This window comes from Papio anubis, chromosome 19, assembly GCF_008728515.1.
Source record: "Papio anubis isolate 15944 chromosome 19, Panubis1.0, whole genome shotgun sequence".
In the NCBI taxonomy this organism is placed as follows: Eukaryota; Metazoa; Chordata; class Mammalia; order Primates; family Cercopithecidae; genus Papio; species Papio anubis.
Window position 1 is genome coordinate 13022336 of NC_044994.1, and position 18565 is coordinate 13040900.

The 18565-nt window shown below is 37.6% G+C and overlaps 2 protein-coding genes across 3 annotated transcripts in view; one reads left to right on the top strand and one right to left on the bottom strand.

The window, feature by feature from the left end:
• THOC1 (THO complex 1) overlaps positions 1–14328 on the top strand; it is a 51741-nt gene extending 37413 nt beyond the window's left edge. Inside the window, exons 12-21 of the mRNA XM_003914217.4 lie at positions 1188–1288; positions 2691–2757; positions 2955–3005; positions 3098–3168; positions 3891–3986; positions 4576–4641; positions 9873–9956; positions 12219–12366; positions 13347–13422; positions 13927–14328. Of these exons, the coding sequence (XP_003914266.1) occupies positions 1188–1288; positions 2691–2757; positions 2955–3005; positions 3098–3168; positions 3891–3986; positions 4576–4641; positions 9873–9956; positions 12219–12366; positions 13347–13422; positions 13927–14222 (1056 nt within the window). The 3' untranslated portion in view covers positions 14223–14328. The remainder of the gene's footprint in view (positions 1–1187; positions 1289–2690; positions 2758–2954; positions 3006–3097; positions 3169–3890; positions 3987–4575; positions 4642–9872; positions 9957–12218; positions 12367–13346; positions 13423–13926) is intronic.
• Positions 14219–18565, bottom strand: part of USP14 (ubiquitin specific peptidase 14) — a 55826-nt gene continuing 51479 nt past the window's right edge. The window contains exons 15-16 of one of the 2 annotated variants that reach the window (XM_003914218.3): positions 18240–18347; positions 14219–17614 (exon numbers count right to left, since the gene is read on the bottom strand). In XM_003914218.3, the coding sequence (XP_003914267.1) occupies positions 17466–17614; positions 18240–18347 (257 nt within the window). In that variant the 3' untranslated portion in view covers positions 14219–17465. The remainder of the gene's footprint in view (positions 17615–18239; positions 18348–18565) is intronic. The other variant, XM_003914219.4, reaches the window with a different exon arrangement.

An 18565-nucleotide genomic window follows, 5' to 3' on the forward strand; every position in this document is an offset into this window, starting at 1 on the left:
CTGGAGGAAGGGAAGGCTGATGGCCAGCCATTCACATTTCCAATTTGGGATAGGAGAGTTAATATAAATAACAATCAAATATATTCAGTCCTTAAAAGTGTGGGAAACCTGACGGGAAGGCTGATCATTAATTTTTTTTTTTTTTAAGACCTGGAGCCGCGGTGTGGAAGGGGTTGCTAGTGAATAAGGAGGCTTGTGTGTGTTAGGTGGCCTTAGTAAATGGTACCAAACCATGTAAAGCAGAGCCACCAGAACTTGGGACATTGAACCAAAACCAATTTCTGATGCTTCCAGCTGCCTTACTGGTGATTCATTTAGGAGAACGTGGCTTTCCTTTGTTACTGTAGTTTTTGAAAGCAGTACTAGCGTGAGTTTGTGGTTACAGACTTCACCTTTCCTTCAGTGCTCCATGCACATAATCAGAATGACTTTCCTTCGTCACCCGCAAGTTATTCTTACAGCTGGATGGCAGGGTCGTTGAAGAAGAACTTCCTCATAAATCACCTTCAAGTCCTTTCTAATCCAGATTCTGTGATAATACAAGTATGATGCAGTTTTCACTAAAAGCTAAAAAAAAACAAAGCCCATCTAATCAGAGATGATTTTCACCTCTAATTTCTTAATACCTCTGTTGCAGGCACTTATAGGGCTGCAAAAATGAGTGGTACCCGTTGATATTGTGCTGTTATCCATATCTTCTTTAGCCAGTATTTCTTCATATGTGGGAAAGTAGTAGCCTCAGTTTTACTTTTTACTTTTTTTTTTTTTTTTTTTTTTTTAATTTAGAGTCTTGCTATGTTGCTCAGGCTGATCTCGAACTCCTGGGTTCAAGTGATCCTCCTTCTCAGCTTCCTGAGTAGCTGGGACTATAGGCTTCTGCCACCATGCCCAGTTTACTTTTTTATATTTCTGCCTTATTTTATCCTCATGTCAGGACCACAGATAGAGCATTGTTATCCACCAACATGAATCTGTCATGGCATAAAACAGTCAAGAAGTCTAAGTGAAACCTTGACTGGACCGTCTTTGGGCTTGTGCGGTAATGCCTCACGTGCAATGAATTCTCAACAAATGTTTTTTAAATTGAATTGGAATCTTCCATTTCTATAGTAGCACATTTTGTACCTTTAGGCAAAACTTGATTTTAATGTGTTGTTTTCGTATGTGTTTGCTTGTTTCTTGAGTAGCTGATGGATTTACAACTGAGTGACAGTAACTTTCGTCGACACATCCTGTTGCAGTATCTCATTTTATTCCAGTATCTCAAGGGGCAGGTCAAATTCAAAAGGTAAGGTAATATGGGTAGTAAATAATTTGTAAACAGTAGCCAAGAAAAAAAAGGACTTGCTTATGATTTTTCTTTTGTATTGTGTCCATTTCATGTTAAGGTTGTATCCCTAAAACACATGTATTGCAGCTGATATATTGAAGGCTTTTAGATATTAGGATTAAGGAAAAGATGTTAAATATATCTGTCAGTGTGAGTTTTTCCTGCCCCAATTCCAGGGCTTACCAGGAGTTGTCGTCTTTATTGGCAGGTGGAGGTCTCTGCTCCAAACTTTCATCATTCCCTTCTCACCTCCCTCAGACCTCCTCCAAAGCGGATTTGTAGACTAAGCCAGTAATACATATCTTACAAGGTGTGGAGCTGGGTAGGACATTCAAGCTAAAAGATGCAAATAAAATATTTAAGCAAAAAGGAGTTCATTTCTTTGGGGTTTCACAAAACCTTATTAGGCTCTCTACTGTCTATCTAAATCCCTCCATCCATTTCCTCCTGTCCTGTCCATAACTGAAGGTGGAGCCCACTGCTACTTAACGGTATTTGTGTTAAGGACACTGAGCAATGCAGCATTAGTTGTATAATGACTTTACTACCTGCTGGGTTTGAATCCCAGGCTCATCATTTGCTGGCTGCAGTGCAGCTCTTTCAGACTTGTCATTTTAAGGTAGTAGCACATGGTAAACACTAAAAAAATGTAATTTCTTATCCTTCTATCTATTTTTGAGGTTTGGTATAGCATTGTAGGAAGATCAGGGACTTTGGAGTGAGACGTAGGTTTGAATTAAAGCTTTATGGCCTTGGGCAAATCATTGAGCCACTGTAGTCTGTGTTTAATATGTACATGTACTTGTTCCAAGAATTCAGTAAATAATGTATGTAAAGTGTTCAGATCCTAGCCATCAATATTTATTGGATGTCTTTAAATCACCTAGTGCATTGTGAGAGTTCAGTTAGTGGCGGCTATTAACAATTTGGGTTTGCCTGTTGCCTTTTCTAGGGTTTGGGTGTTTTTATTCGTTGTGTTTTGAATGAACCTTAAAGGAATGTAGCATGCCATACTGAATGTGCATCATGTATACAAATATCTTAATATCAAATCAGAGGTTTTCATTTCACACTCAGCTTATTTTAGGAAACATTTATTGCTCTGTTCATAGTGAATCCGATTGATTAATTGAATGTTTTATTCCCTGCATATGTTTTTATGTCTTTAGTACCAACCCTCTTGAGGAAGAAGTGCAAGAATTTTCTCTTATAATCCTTTCATTTGTGACTATTCTTATCTTGGTAATTTTTGACACTATCCACAGTATAGTTACATGTTACATGCCTTGTGTTTTTTAAAGCTTAAAATTGGATATGCATTGCTGTAACTCAAGCATGCTTTCATTGCTTTGTTCCCTAGTTCAAACTATGTTTTAACTGATGAACAATCACTTTGGATTGAAGATACTACAAAATCAGTTTATCAAGTAAGTTCAACACGCAACAAACCCATGATTGAAAAAATGGAAATTTAGGATTTTCTTTGTTTCAGCCCCAAATAGGAAAATAAGGATAAAGTTAAGCTCAGGTACAAGACCACAAACACTCCTTGGTTCTCTGCCTACAAACCACTCCTATGATGCAGAAAGTTGTTGAAAGCTTAGTATATTCTTTCTAATCACAGCTACTATCTGAAAACCCCCCCGATGGAGAAAGATTTTCAAAGATGGTAGAGGTATGTGTTTTTTATGTTTACATCCTCTTCTTAGCACGAAACAGAATTTCAGAGGATTCCATTAACCAAAATGTAATCTCGGTTTTTCCCAGCATATATTAAACACTGAAGAAAACTGGAACTCATGGAAAAATGAAGGTTGCCCAAGTTTTGTGAAAGAAAGGTAAATACATACTCATCACAAGAACAATGAGAAAAGCTTTTGAAAATATGCTCCGATACGACTATAGCATGTAAAGATACATGTATATATTTCATATAAAAAATGTAAGTCGAACTCTGTAAGAGTACAACCACTTTGATTTACCTCTGTATTTTTTTTACCTCATAAATTTCTTGTCATTAAATTCCTGGAACAAACATCTATATTATTGAGAAGAATACTGTATATCTACTCCATGTGATTTGCCCTGTAATGTGGCATTTTTGTCTTATATCTGATAATTGTTCTATCATAATATGAAGTTTTCATCTTTTTTTTTTTTTTTTTTTTGAGATGGAGTCTCTATCACTCAGGCTGGAATGCAGTGGCGCGATCTCAGCTCACTGTAGCCTCCGCCTCTTGGGTTCAAGCGATTCTCATGTGTCAGCCTCCCGAGTTGCTGGGATTGCAGGCACCTACCACCATGTCTGGCTAATTTTTGTATTTTTGTAGAGACAAGGTTTCGCCATGTCGGCCAGGCTGGTCTCGAACTTCTGATGTCAGGTGATCCACCTACCTCAGCCCATCAAAGTGCTGGGATTACAGGCATGAACCACCATGCCCAGCCAGTTTTCATCTTTCTTAAGAGGAAAACAATAAATTTTATTTTACATTAAACATTCTTCTATTTCTGCTATCCATTTGTAATTCAAAAAATAGTGTATGTTTTTTTTTCACCACAGAACATCAGATACCAAACCTACGAGAATAATTCGGAAGAGAACAGCACCCGAGGACTTCCTAGGGAAAGGACCCAGCAAAAAAATTCTGATGGGAAAGTAGGTGAACTTGTCTTCATGTGGAATGTTCTTATTTTTATATTTTGAAGATGTTACTATAAGAACTCTCCATCCAAAATATAATATGAATTTGTGTTTGGTACACACATAGATAGCCAGAGCAAACCGCACTCTCTATACTGCCCATTATGTAGGTTCATGCACCAGATAAAACCTTCATTTTGTCTCCAGCTTCCAAAATCTGTGTCTCTCGGCTGTGCCGTTTTTTCCGTTTCAGACAGTAGGATTGTTTAGATTGATGAAGCTCACTTCTAGTTGTTGCAAGGTACCATAATCCTTGAGTTCTCTTACTTTCTACTTAACTAATCATTGCTTTAGATTGTGCTTGAATATTTTTAGAAAAAACTAAAGATTATTCAATTATTATTAGTCATAATTAATGATTATATGTTCATATAGAGAATAATTTTAGGTATTTTAAATACCAAAAATTTTTGAGAAAAGTAAAACTCATACTATCAACATCCCCAAATCCACTATGTACATTGTATTGTTTTTCTGTTCAGTTTCAAAGCACATAAGGATGGTGTCCATAAAAAACGTATTTATTTCTGTGTCTGTTTTGTAGTGAGGAGTTAACAAGGCTTTGGAATCTTTGTCCTGATAATATGGAAGCCTGTAAATCAGAGACAAGGCAAGTTGAACATTTTTCAAATGAAGTGTTGCTTTTACCAAGTTGAGTAGAATGGAGCTTTTTCTCAGCTATGATCAGAGCTCAAACGAAATTTAAAAGTTTATTGTGGTTGACTCTTGGCACAGCAGAGTATAACTTCCCACCATAAAACTCCTCGAAGTGCTGATAAAATAATTTTAGAAATCACAAAAAAATAAAGATTCACAAAAGGAATCAAAACTACAAACAGAAGAGTAAGCCTATGAACAGAATATGGTTCTAGGGCAGCAGTACTAATGATTCCCAGCTTTGGGAACCAGGGAACTTGGGTTTTGTGTTTTGTTTTTTTTTTTTGAGACGGAGTCTCACTCTGTCACCCAGGCTCGAGTGCAGTGGCGCGATCTCGGCTCACGTCAAGCTCCTCCTCCTGGGTTCACGCCATTCTCCTGCCTCAGCCTCCCGAGTAGCTGGGACTACAGGCTCCTGCCACCACGCCCGACTAATTTTTTGTATTTTTAGTAGAGATGGGGTTTCACCGTGTTATCCAGGATGGTCTCAATCTCCTGACCTTGTGATCTGCCTGCCTCAGCCTCCCAGAGTGCTTGGATTCCAGGCGTGAGCCACCGCACCCAGCCGAACTTGGGTTTTAATAGTCACAAAAGGACAGAAAGGCCTTAGGCCTGCATGAATTTGTGAGCGAGTTTCCCCTGAACAAAGCTGAAATTGTTGAAGCACTACGCATCTGTAAAAGAAGGGCAGGGCGGGGATATGCTCCCTGGCACAGGAAACAAGCTTATCAGTTTTTACCAACACATAGGTTACAGGAAAAAGTATTCCCTGAGAAATTGTCCCATAAGTCTGCTCTCTTGCAGTCTTACAGTTTAAATTTTTCCTACCAGCAATGTAAAGGAACCCTCAAGCTACGACAGTGAACTAGAAAGTCCCATGCTGGCAATAAAAATCTTCCTGAAGGTCACCCCTTCAACCCAAACTAAACAAGAGTCCCACAGATAAAAATCTAAAGATTATATTCACAAGGTTGTTAAAAAAAATAAAACCCAAAGATAAGTTCACCATCCAAACTTACAAAACTTTCAGGGAAATAGTCCACCATGAGCAAGATTGGCAAACAGAACAAGCAACAGAAGTTGGCCACTTTAGATAATAAAACCATAAGATAAAGGCTGTAAAAAAAAGTATATTTCAGAAAATTAAGACAAAATAAGAAGGAATTGAAAACACAGGAACATGGCACTATCAAAAAGGACTAGGCAGACTTGAAAAACAAGTAATACTTCTAGAAACGAAAAAATATAGTCACTGAACTTGCAAAATGGCCAGGTTTAATAGCAGTCTAGACATAGGTAAAGTAAGAATTAATGGGTTAATTAATGATTGAGAAATCACCCAGAAAGCAATACAGAAGGAGCAGAGTTAGAAACGATGACTTAATGATAGTTGAGGAAGTCCAGCAAACATCTAATGGCAGAAAGAAATAATAGCGAATGGGAAAGAGGCAATAATTGAGTTAATTATTAAGAATAGGCATTAATTCATAGGTTCAAGAAGTATAATACTTAAGGAGGATAAACCAAATAAATCCATATCTCTGTACATGATAATAAAGTCACCAGAGAGAAAAAACAACCTACAGAGGAGCACAGTTAAACTAAAGTTGACTTCAAGAATAACCAAAGAAATCAGAAGACAGTGGGATGAGTGTTTGAAAATGTCTTTCGCATTCTCTGTTATTTCTTCTGCCATTAGATGTTTGCTGGACCTCCTCAACTATCATTAACTCATTGTTTCCAACTCTTGCTCCTTCTGTATTGCTTTCTGGGTGATTTCTTAATCATTAATCCATTAATTCTTGCTTTTCCTATGTCTAGTCTGCTATTAAACCTGCCCATTTTGTAAATTCAGTGAGTATATTTTCTCATTTCTAGAAGTATTACTTTTTCAACATTCAACTCAGAAATTCTGTAACAAGTTAAACAGTTGTGGTTAATTGAGTGATTGACTAAAACTATGAGAAACTATCAACAGTCCCTAGTGAAAAAGCTGTCTTAAGGAAACTGAACCCAGAAAGAAGTAAACTGCAGAAAGGATTACTGTGTAGACACTTTGGTAAACATGAAGAAATCTGAATAAATCTTATCAAGAATTCATTGTATAAAATAGTAATAATTATTATTTAGAGTTATTTTAAAAGGTAAACTTGCTAAAAGTGACAGGTAAGACAAGAAGGGGTGGTCAGAATTAAAGAATGTTATGGTTAAGTCAAACATGCTTGTAAAGTATGTGAAAGAAATGGAATATGTAATTTTTAAATAAATTGAGGGGTAAAAAAGGTAAATACAGAAAATTTAAGCAAGTAAATAGAAAGTAGGAGAGGAGAAAAAAAGCTCAGAAAACACAACACAAAGTACAAAACAGTATGGTTAAATTCAAATATAAATGGAAATGGACTTTCTGGCTCAAAGACAGAAATTGGTGTTATATTTTAAAGATCCATCGGCCAGGCGCGGTGGCTCACACCTATAATCCCAGCACTTTGAGAGGCCTAGGCAGGCGGATCATGAGGTTAGGAGATCGAGACCATCCTGGCTAACACGGTGAAACCCTGTCTCTACTAAAAATACAAAAAATTAGCCGGGCGTGGTGGTGGGCGCCTGTAGTCCCAGCACCTTGGGAGGCTGAGGCAGAAGAATGGTGTGAACCCAGAAGGCGGAGCTTGCAGTGAGCCGAGATTGCGCCCACTGCACTCCAGCCTGGGCAACAGAATGAGACTCCGTCTCAAAAAAAAAAAAAAAAAAAAGATCCATCTAATCCATCTATATGTTTATAAGAAATATTAAGAAATATACCTTAAAAATAAAGATATGGAAGGGTTGAAACTGAAAGAACTTTTAAAAGATGTAAATTTTAAAAGGCATAGTTATATTCGGATCAGGCAGAAAAGACTTAAAAGCAGAAAGCATTATTAAAAATAAAGGCAATCATTGCATAAAGATAAAAGGAAAAAATAGAAATACACACATTTTAAACTTTTATTTTCTAAGAATGTGTTCTCAAAAATTTGACAAAATTAGAATGAGAAGTTGACCCAGGTCAGTTTTCACCATCCACCACCCAGAAAACCCACCATCTAGTAGGATTTTGACAGACCTTTCTCAGAATTTAATAAATTTTGGTGGAAAAAACTTAGTGTAATACATTTAGAATTTAACAAAATAATTAACAGGCTTGGTCTTACAGAAACCACAAGTTTTTGTAAATTATATGTGAATAACAAAAGCAAAAATACTTAAAACTGCTTTAAACACACTTCTAAATAATCCTTGAATCAAAGAATAATCATAATGGAAATTAGAAAATGTAGGGCCAAATGACAGTGAAAACACTACATGTTCAGACTTTGAGATCTAACTTAGTAGAATACAGAAGAGAAATGTATAGCCTTAAGTGTTTACACTTTCAAAAAGAATGAAATCTAAAAACCAAGCTAAGTAAGAGTCTAACACTGAGAGTCATTCAGAAGAAAAGTAAACGTATAGAAGTAGAAAGTAAAAGAAGATTAGAAATCAGTAAAAATAGCCAACAAACAATGGAGAAGATCAACAAAATCAAAAGATTTTTTTTAAGACCAAGAAAAATAGATAAAATTCTAGCACAATTGATAAATAAAATTAAATTCCTACCAAATCTATGAGAGTAAATCAATCCAGTAGAAAAACGGACAAAGGAAGAGCCAGATTCAGAAGTAGAAACCTTAATAAACCTCTGAGAAGATGCTGAACTTCACTAGTAACTGGAAGTACAGTTAAAAACTACAGCGGGCAGTTTCACAGCTAAGAGATTCAGTAATTTAAAAATACCCAGATTCTATAAGAATTATGGATAAAAATAATTTGCCAGTGCTGCTGGTGGGAGTCTGATGGCACAACCACTCTTATCTGAATGTTAAAGATGTCTGTGCCCCGCTAGTAGGTGTGTTGATCAGAATAGTGTTTTTAAAAACTAAGTTTGAGGCTGGGCGCGGTGGCTCAAGCCTGTAATCCCAGCACTTTGGGAGGCCGAGACTATCCTGGCTAACACGGTGAAACCCCGTCTCTACTAAAAAATACAAAAAACTAGCCGGGCGAGGTGGCGGGCGCCTGTAGTCCCAGGCAGGAGCATGGCGTGAACCTGGGAGGCAGAGCTTGCAGTGAGCTGAGATCCGGCCACTGCACTCCAGCCTGGGTGACAGAGCGAGACTCCGTCTCAAAAAAAAAAAAAAAAAACAACTAAGTTTGAGAATCATTGGTGGTTTGTAAAGTCAGTTTAGTAATTTAAACTAGCATTTTTTAAATGAAATAGGAGATGTACTTTTGTGAAACATTAGCTTTACTTATATCTATGGTACATATACTTGCATATATGTGTGTACTGGGTTGCAATGTAAAATGAGTTTCTTACTGTGGGTTGCAGTGGAAGTTTGAAGGCCCAGTGCCTAAAGAAATCTGTTCATCTACAAGGAGACAGGTGCAAGAATGTCCCTTTAACATTGTCAGAGCAAAGAGTGGGAAGACAACTTAAATATCTCTGGATGGGACATGGATAACTTGTGGCATGTTCGTAAAATGGAATATAGTATCTATAGCATTAGGAAACGAATGGATATTGGGATAATTTTTTTTAGAGAGCCCATTTTCCTAGTTTTATTCTAGAAGATGTCTTCTGATCCTGAGATCTCATTTCTTTGCTTGTCCCTGTATAAAAATTTTATTTCTAAAAACAAATTCAAGAAAGATGCATTTTAAAAATCAACAATGCTACCATGGTAACAATTTAAATAAGAGCTAAAGGTTAAACCCTTGAAATCATATTATGGTCTGATTATTAGCTTTGGTCTAATTCTGGTTTAAAGAAAAAATAATTCATGGATGGGGACGCTGGTAAAATTCAAATGCTATAAAATCCCCTGGCTGCCCTCTTTGAATAGCAACATATTCATATATTATGGTGTGTAATTAAAGTATACAATATATGTAGTAAATACTATATAATATTGTTTAGTATTAGACTATCCCCTCTTTATTGTCCTTTCTGAATTTAGTTTTGAGGATTTTAGTTCCTTAAAAGTCTGAGTTCCCAAGTAATCAAAACTGTAACTAAAAGTATGGGGCCATTAGAATCTTGTCTTGCCACCACTTTGAGTATTTATTATTAAGAATATATGTGATCCTCACTAGTTATTTTATACTGCTCAGGGAATACATGCCCACTTTGGAGGAATTCTTTGAAGAAGCCATTGAACAGGCAGACCCTGAAAATATGGTTGAAAATGAATATAAGTAAGTAATGTTTCTCATTAGCTCATTTTAATTTTATTCGATTTGTTTTTTCCTTAGGAATTATGTGTATACTAGAAAACTTATTAAGAGAGGCAGTGGAAAGAGTAGTGCTTTTTCTCTTGGAGTTCCTGTTAGGACACATCCTGATTTCAAGGAGTATTCCTGTTAACTAAGCATGACTTGGAATCACCCTTGTTTCAAAATATAAGAAAAAAAAAAACTCCCCCGGCTCCCATTACTCTCCAACTATTAGTTCTTTTCTCTCTACCCTTCAAAGCACAGTATCTCACAGCAGCTCTTAACCTATCCTGTTCCCCTTAGATAATGTTTTCTTCTCTTGGCGTCCATGAGAATCCAAATCCATGGTTCTTCTGTTTGCCCTTTGCCCTAGCCGCCCACTCCACCTCACATTCCATTTTAGCCTCCTCATCCTCTGCCTAACTCAAATGTTGGAGTAACATCAGGACTCAGTCTTAGCCTCTTTATCTAGAACCTTCTGGGTGACACCACAGTCTCATGGCTTTCAATAGGAATTGAAGAGTAGTGGTTTAAAGGCAAGAGGCCTCTTGTCAGAATGCATGGGTTCCAGTCCCCTCTACCACTTACTTATTAGACGACTAAGGCTAATTTAATAATTGAATCGCCATCCTCCCTTTCCTCATCTGTTAAATAGTAACAGTACCCATTTCACAGGGTTATTCTGAGGATTAAATAAGACAGTTCACTTTCAACCATACAGGGCATGTAGTTAGCACTCAATATTCGTTACTAGTGTGACCCTGTGCCCAGAGTTGTTAATTACTGTGACCTCTGTGACCTCTTCACTGTTTTCTCTAGCAGTGGTCAGTGCTCCATGTATCAGCCAGTGATCTTTAAAATAACTGTCCAAGTCTGATCTGCTTAAAATCTTCCAGTGAGTGCCTGTTCCAAAGTCCCTCCCAGGGTCTAAAAACCTCCTTGGTCTGGCTTATACTGTCCTGTGTAGCTATGCCTTCCCTCTGCTCTAACCACAGCAGGCCTGGTGCTCTTCACTTCAAACGTCTTTCCCTTTCCCGTCAGGACCTTCGCACTTTACTATCTCACTTGCTTGAACCACTTTTCCCCCAAGGTTCCCATGGCTTTAAGTCCCCCTGGAAGCTCTTCCCCTCCCTGGTCTCCTCTTTTGCATTCTCGTGGTTTTTATTTCATGGCACTTACCACTATCCAAATGAGAAGGTGGCACTCACCACCTTCTCATTTCTCGTTTTCCTCATCCTTATGAAATTATCTTATACCTTGTGTGTTTATCACTAGCGATGCCTGCCAACACATTCTGCATTACTGTGCCTCAGGTACTCTCCACAGCTACTGAGTGCCTGGCTCAAGTGTTTGTCAATTGAAAGAATATTTATCACTGTTACATAAGACTAGGTGGACTCATTCCTAAAGTGATAGTTCAAATTATTATCTTGAAAGAGGGTTTTGTGGAGAATAAGAAAAATGATATATATAATTGACAGTGAATTTTGAACATGCCTAAAATAATCACATCGTTTAAACAGAGATATGTCAGAAAGAAGGCTCTTAAGTGTTCAGGCAAAGCCTCACAGCAGGTGTTGACTTGGGAAGAGTCCTCAATGTCTAGGGGTAGTTTTTGTTAAGTCTTCAGTGGTACCTGCACATCCTAAAGGTAACACACGCTCATTTATAAGAGATGACCAAATAAACCAAATTGCTGTTCTTAGGGGAGGGAGAGACTTCCAATCCAAAACTCTTAAATGGAATAAATTGGTGGTTTGGTTTCTTCTGCAGCATTGCGTATTTCTGGAGCATTATCTTTAGAATTTCTCTGCAGTTTCTGTTTCTCACCTGATTGTATACCACCTTGATCATTGTTATACTTCATTAGGGAACAGTTCATGGATTCCGAATAGCCAGATGGATGATTCCTGTTGTATACATACTGCATCTAGCCAGTACTGCACACACTTGTTGACTTGTTAAAATTAAACAAAATGTACGAACTTTGAAAATGTGTTTGCTGCATATGAGCCTGCCTCTTCAGACATTGTTGGTTCCTGTTATTAGTTATGTGTGTATCTGTTGATTTGTTATTATCAGTGGACAACATCCCGAAAAGTTCTTTAGGAATAAGATTCGAATGAAAAGAATGGTACTTTGAGCTATTTACCTTAAATATAGACTTGCACGTGGCAGAACTAAGCAGAAGGGAATACAGAAATACAAAACTATAAATTACAAGCCTGACATCTCTTTTTATAGGGCTGTGAACAATTCAAATTATGGTTGGAGAGCCCTGAGACTATTAGCACGGAGAAGCCCTCACTTCTTCCAGCCAACCAACCAGCAGTTTAAAAGTTTACCAGAATATCTTGAAAACATGGTAATAAAGCTAGCCAAGGAATTACCGGTAAGTACCATAGATCAACTTTTCATGCCCTTTAGTTGACATCATCTTTAAAACTGCTATCACTATGTGAGCAAAAAACTGACTTAATCATGTGAAAAACCAGTGGTCCACAAGCTCCCATGTTTTAGAATGAGGGAAAAACACACTGGAATATACATTTACAGGAAATACATGAGTTGATAAAGAAGTAACTGATAATTTTCTGTACAGCATGTAATTTAACTGAGGTTCAACAGGGCTGGGCGCGGTGGTTCACGCCTGTAATCCCGGCACTTTGGGAGGCCTAGGCAGGCAGATCATGAGGTCAGGAGATTGAGACCATCCTGGCCAACATGGTGAAACCCCGTCTCTACTAAAATATAAAAAATTAGCCAGGCGTGGTGGCAGGTGCCTGTAGTCCCAGCTGCTGAAGAGGCTGAGGCAAGGGAATTGCTTGAACCCAGGAGGCAGAGGTTGCAGTGAGCCAAGATTGTGCCACTGCCCTCCAGCCTGGCGACAGAGCAAGACTCCATCTCAAAAAAGTATATAAAATTCATGGTACTTTAGGTAAACTGCTATGCACCTATACACACAGACAGGAATTTTTTCCTGTTTGCCAATGCAGTATATTGTCTTTTATCAAAGGTAAAAGATAAGAATCAGAAACTTTTAAGGACACTGTTGCTACTGGCTTCCTTGAGGCCGTCTTTACTAAACCCTGGGTATTTGCAAATCCTGGAACTGTGCTTTTCACGGCCTTCCTGCTTCCCAGATTGGGGGTGGGGAGTCTTTCCAACTCTGGGGTCTTACCAAGTTCACTCCTTCTGCATGGGAAGACAGTCCCAGTTAGGATCCTTACCTGACACTGTCTAACGCTCTCAGGGGTGAGGTTCTGGCACCCTGTACTTGGAATCTCACAATCATCCTTATCTAAACAAAGTACTTGTTACCGTACTTCAGAGGCTGGCATTCTTTCAAACATTCTTCTTTCTCATTTTTAGCCTCCTTCTGAAGAAATAAAAACAGGTGAGGATGAAGATGAGGAAGATAATGATGCTTTACTGAAGGAAAATGAAAGTAAGAATTTAATTTTCTTGGTTATTTAACAAAATTGAAGAAGATTGGGGTTCTTTGTTGATAGGTACATTATTTAATCGGCTTCTCAACTTCTCCCATTTTATCTCAACTGTTTCTGACTTACAGTGAGGAATTTAAAACATTGCTTAATAATAACTAAAAATACTACATTTTATGCAATAAAATTGGGGAGTAATGATACTTTAAAAGGGAAGGAAAATACATTTGAAGGTGACCCATACCTTTGTTAATTATTGGTTATTGGAAGGGGAACAGTTCATTTCAGGGAAAGCCTACATAATTTTAACAGAGGTAACTTTAACTTTGATTGTTGACCATGCTTATTAAGAGTGGTATTCAGCTTATGGAGAATATAAAAAATAATTGTTTGCTTTTAAAATAAAGTCTACTAAAGGTGGTTAATAAAACTCATTGGCCCCATAGCTTTCCATTTCTGTTGTATACTTAGAATTGCACATAATTTATATTCTCTTCGTTTTCTAGGTCCTGATGTTCGGCGAGACAAACCTGTAACAGGAGAACAAATAGAGGTATTTGCCAACAAGCTGGGTGAACAATGGAAGATTCTGGCTCCCTACTTGGAAATGAAAGACTCAGAAATTAGGCAGATTGAGTGTGACAGTGAAGACATGAAGATGAGAGCTAAGCAGCTCCTGGTTGCCTGGCAAGATCAAGAGGGAGTTCATGCAACACCTGAGAATCTGATTAATGCACTGAATAAGTCTGGATTAAGTGACCTTGCAGAAAGTCTAACTAATGACAATGAGACAAATAGTTAGCTTCTTTTTTTTCTTTTTATTAAAACTGTGATAGATTTTGTTACCAAGCAGCATTTGATAAGAGGTCCACTGGTTTTGGTAAACAATAAACATTTTTATAACAATTGTTGTACAGTCGGCTGGTGCTCTAAGAACAATAGAACACATATTGGCTCAAACCAGAGTTTGGGGAGGTTGGGAGGAGGGTGGGTTGAGATAATGACCTAAACGAAGTGACCCTCACAAAATCTATTTTTGTTAAGTAGATGTATTTATAATGAAGTTAAATAAGCATTATTTAGGGATATGTTGTTTCCTATACCAAATTAGTTTCCTGTGTGCTGTTAGTAGTTACAAAATTTAGCTATCCTGGAATCCCAGAATAACACTTTCTGAAACCATATGACTGCTCTGTTCTTATTCGTGCTTTCAAGCAGAGGATCAACAAATGATGGTTTGTTCTGCCTGCCACGAGTCTTGATCGTTAAAATTGTACTGGCACCCAGCTGTGCTCACTCCTAACTGTCTATGGCTCCAGCTACACTATAACAGCAAAGGTAAGGAGCTGCAACACTTCATAGCCTGCAAAGCCTGAAATAATTTACTATCTATCTTGTCCTTTACAGAAAATGTTTGCCAACTTTAAAAGAAATGAAGTCTGAAACCTCACTTTTCCAAAAATTGCCTGACCTCTCAAGACTTTTAATCACTTCAGGGATTCTTGTGACATTCAAATGAGATGTATGTGAAAGCACCCTATACACAGCAAAGCACTAAGTAGTAGTAGCAGAAGACAGTACCACCGCCTTTTCCTGTTCCCATTTCCCTTTAGGGCTCTAAGATGAGGTCATCATTGTTTTTAATCCTGAAGAAGGGCTACTGAGTGCAGATTATTCTGTAAATGCGCTTACTTGGGCCTAACTTCTAGCTAGTGAAGCAGTGATCTAGCACAGCTCTAATGCTGAGATGGCCTTGGTGTGAGTGGCACAGCATATAAGGCACATTCAGGAATCAAGACTTTTTTTTTTTTTTTTTGCTGCCTATTCTCCCTTCTCAAAGACCTTACAGGCAAGGCTGAATTCTAAAATAGCCTTATTAGTTTAAAACGACACTGGTATAACTCCCATTTCTACTTGAAAAAATTCTTTGGAATAATGCTTTTGTAGATCAAATAAAATGAAATCAAACTTTTTATAATAAGGAATTACAATTTTTAAAATTCTAATATATTCCATACAAGGCTTATATACTTTGCTCTAAACCTAGCTCACCTGGTCTAGTAGCTACAGCATCTAGTAGCTACAGTCAGAAAATCTAAATTCTAATTGTTAAATTCATGTCCTCAATAAAATTGTTCTGACTGAATGAGATAATGAATAAAAAAGACTGCAAAGTTACAAGCATCATACAAATATACATGAATCATTATAATTCTTATGGTCTCCTCCTCCCCATTGTATTCTTAATCCCCTCCACGAAGTAGAAAGTATTGATTGCCAAGTCAAAGTTTAGGTGAGGAAGCTATTTACAAATAAGTTTCCCTGCAATGCTTATTTTATCCCCCCTAGTGTTCACAGATTACATCACATCAGATTTGAAAGTAAAATGGCTGTTTTCTATTTTTAATAGTTATCAGTGTTGTGCTCTGCAGAGCATTCAAACAACATACACAAAGAAAGATATGAGATGTTATGATAATCCCCAAACTTTATTATAAATAACTCAAAATTAGAGCCAAACTGGCTGGTATTCTATGCTTTATCCTTTCCCTAGCAATCAGCCAAGGGTCCTGGAACAAAGATGAGTAACTAATGTATTAAAATGTAAGAAGCCTATCATATTGAAATACCTCATATGCTTGGTATTTTCTACTATCACCTTAAAATCACTAAAATTCTGAAATAGACATTAAGATTTGGGGATTTTTTTTTTTTTTTTGAGAGAGAGTCTCTCTGTCACCCAGGCTACAGCGCAGTGGTGTGATCTCAGCTCACTGCAACTTCCGCCTTCCGGGTTCAAGCAATTCTCCGACCTCAGCCTCCCAAGTAGCTGGGATTACAGGTGTGCACCACCACGCCCGGCTAATTTTTGTATTATTAGTAGAGACAGGGTTTCACCATGTGGCCAGGCTGGTCTCAATCTCAGCCTCGAGTGATCCACCTGCCTTGGCCTCCCAAAGTGCTGGGATTATAGGCGTGAGCCACCACGCCCAGCCAAAGTTTGGGGAATTAGGAAATACAAACACCAACTGAGCCAAGGAACAAATCTGACTGATAACATCACTGCATTTGGCATCCAAAGAAATCCATTACTTTTACAACTTTGTATTATTTCTTTGTAAAATACAGGCAGGCAAAGAAGATAACAAATATTTTCAAATGGATGCTTGACAGCACAGTGTTAATAACCATCTTCAGAAACTGTACAGCATTAAATATATCTGAATCTTCAGCCAAGCTCCAACACTCAGAAGACAAAAGACTTGAGGTCAAAAGCTATTAATCCCCCCTTTTTTATTATTAAATGTCCTCATTTTCTAAAAGTAAGCAACCAGAGCTTGTCAACATTTTCTTAAGATTGATTATTACAAAGCCATTCCAAAGTTAAATGTACAATCCACAGTACATCAGAGAGAGACACAATAATAAATGTATAACCAAATGTACTATTACTGATCACAATTTATTTTAAAGTCATGAAAAGCCTGCAACAGGCTGGACAAATACTTGATTGTGCCCATGTTTCCATGGGATGGACAGCAGCACTGAGTTACACAATGAGAGCAAAACTTCCTTTTCCACCTTCCTGGAAAAATGTTTGTTAGATAAGGCAAAGGATGGGTGGCTATAGAATGGTGGTTTGAACCATGCAAGAACAACAAATAATAGGTAATAGGTGTGCAATAAACATCTGATTGCTGAATCTTGGGTGAAAAAGGCAGCAAGAAAAATGACCACAGAAAGAAATGGTTGAAAGGCATTTCAACTCAGAATTTTTAAAAATAATGCAAGAAATAATAAGCTTTTAAAAAAATGTCTTTCTGCCACCCTTATATAGGGCAGCACAATCCAAAGATAATTTTCTCTTTTCTGTAATTTTTTAGGTTGATGCACAGAGTGGTCTGCTTCTGTCCTCTTTTGTTTCAAACGAGGGGAAACAGATAAAACCACCTATGTGTCTTCCTCTAAAGCTCTGGATTATAGAAATGATCAACAAATAACATTTATTTTCACACCTAAGCATAAATAGCTAAAATGAAGACTACTATTCACTTTCCTCTTCCATTATTTCAACTCTGCGAGGCCCATAGAGTAGAACGTAAGCAATATGCCAGTCTCCACCACCAGAAAGCCGTAAGATATCTTCTGGTGTTACGATGCTGACTTTGTCATCATCAAACTTAATCCATTCATCTAAATAACAGGGAGAAGATGAATTAATGTTATGCAGGATTCTTCTCTGAGTTCCACTGCAAAAAAGGTATAGCGTCATCGGAGGCACAGCAGTGCTCCACTGGCCACACCAACAGTCCTCCAAATGCGGCCCGGTGACCACACAGGCTTAAGGGCACTGCAGGGGTTCCACCAGGTTACAACTACTTCAGTGACACCACTACAGCACTGCTTGCCTTTTCCACCTGCATTCTCTCAAGTGTGCTCTGGAATTTTCCAGAGGCTACATAATGTATGATAATGCAACAGACTGAATGCAAACACTAACAGGAGAACCCAGCTGCCTCCTATTTAAGCCAGACAACAGAAAGACATAAAAATGTAAATCAGTACCATTTCTCACTCACTTTGTTTTTACATTAATACGTAATGGGCTTATTACTATCATTTTTAAAACTAATTTTTTTAATTTCTCACTTTTAATTTTTAATACAGTAAATATTAAGAGGCAAACCTCATAAACCAAAGCTCTTTGGGGCTTCAAGAATGTGAAGTGGTTCTGAAACCCAAAGTTTGAAAACCACTGCTATAAAATAAATGAACTGTTAAAATAATACTGAACAGTTGAAAAAAGAATACTCATTACCTTGTTTCCTTTTCACCCATGATACATAATGACCTGAAGAACTAGACCTTCCCTGGTGTGTTAGTACTGCTTGTAAGTCATAGTATCCACAATTATTGGAGCCAATATCTAAAAAAAAGATGTAAATCCATTAATATTAGACAATGAATAGATATGTGCCTCCTCAAGCTAAGTAACAATCAGTCACTCTAAAGTTCACATTAGGAAAGTATTATATTATCAGAATCCAATAAGATACTACTGTCCAAATCCCAGCACTTTAGGAGGCCAAGGCGGGCAGATCACAAGGTGAGGAGATCGAGACCATCCTGGCTAACACGGTAAAA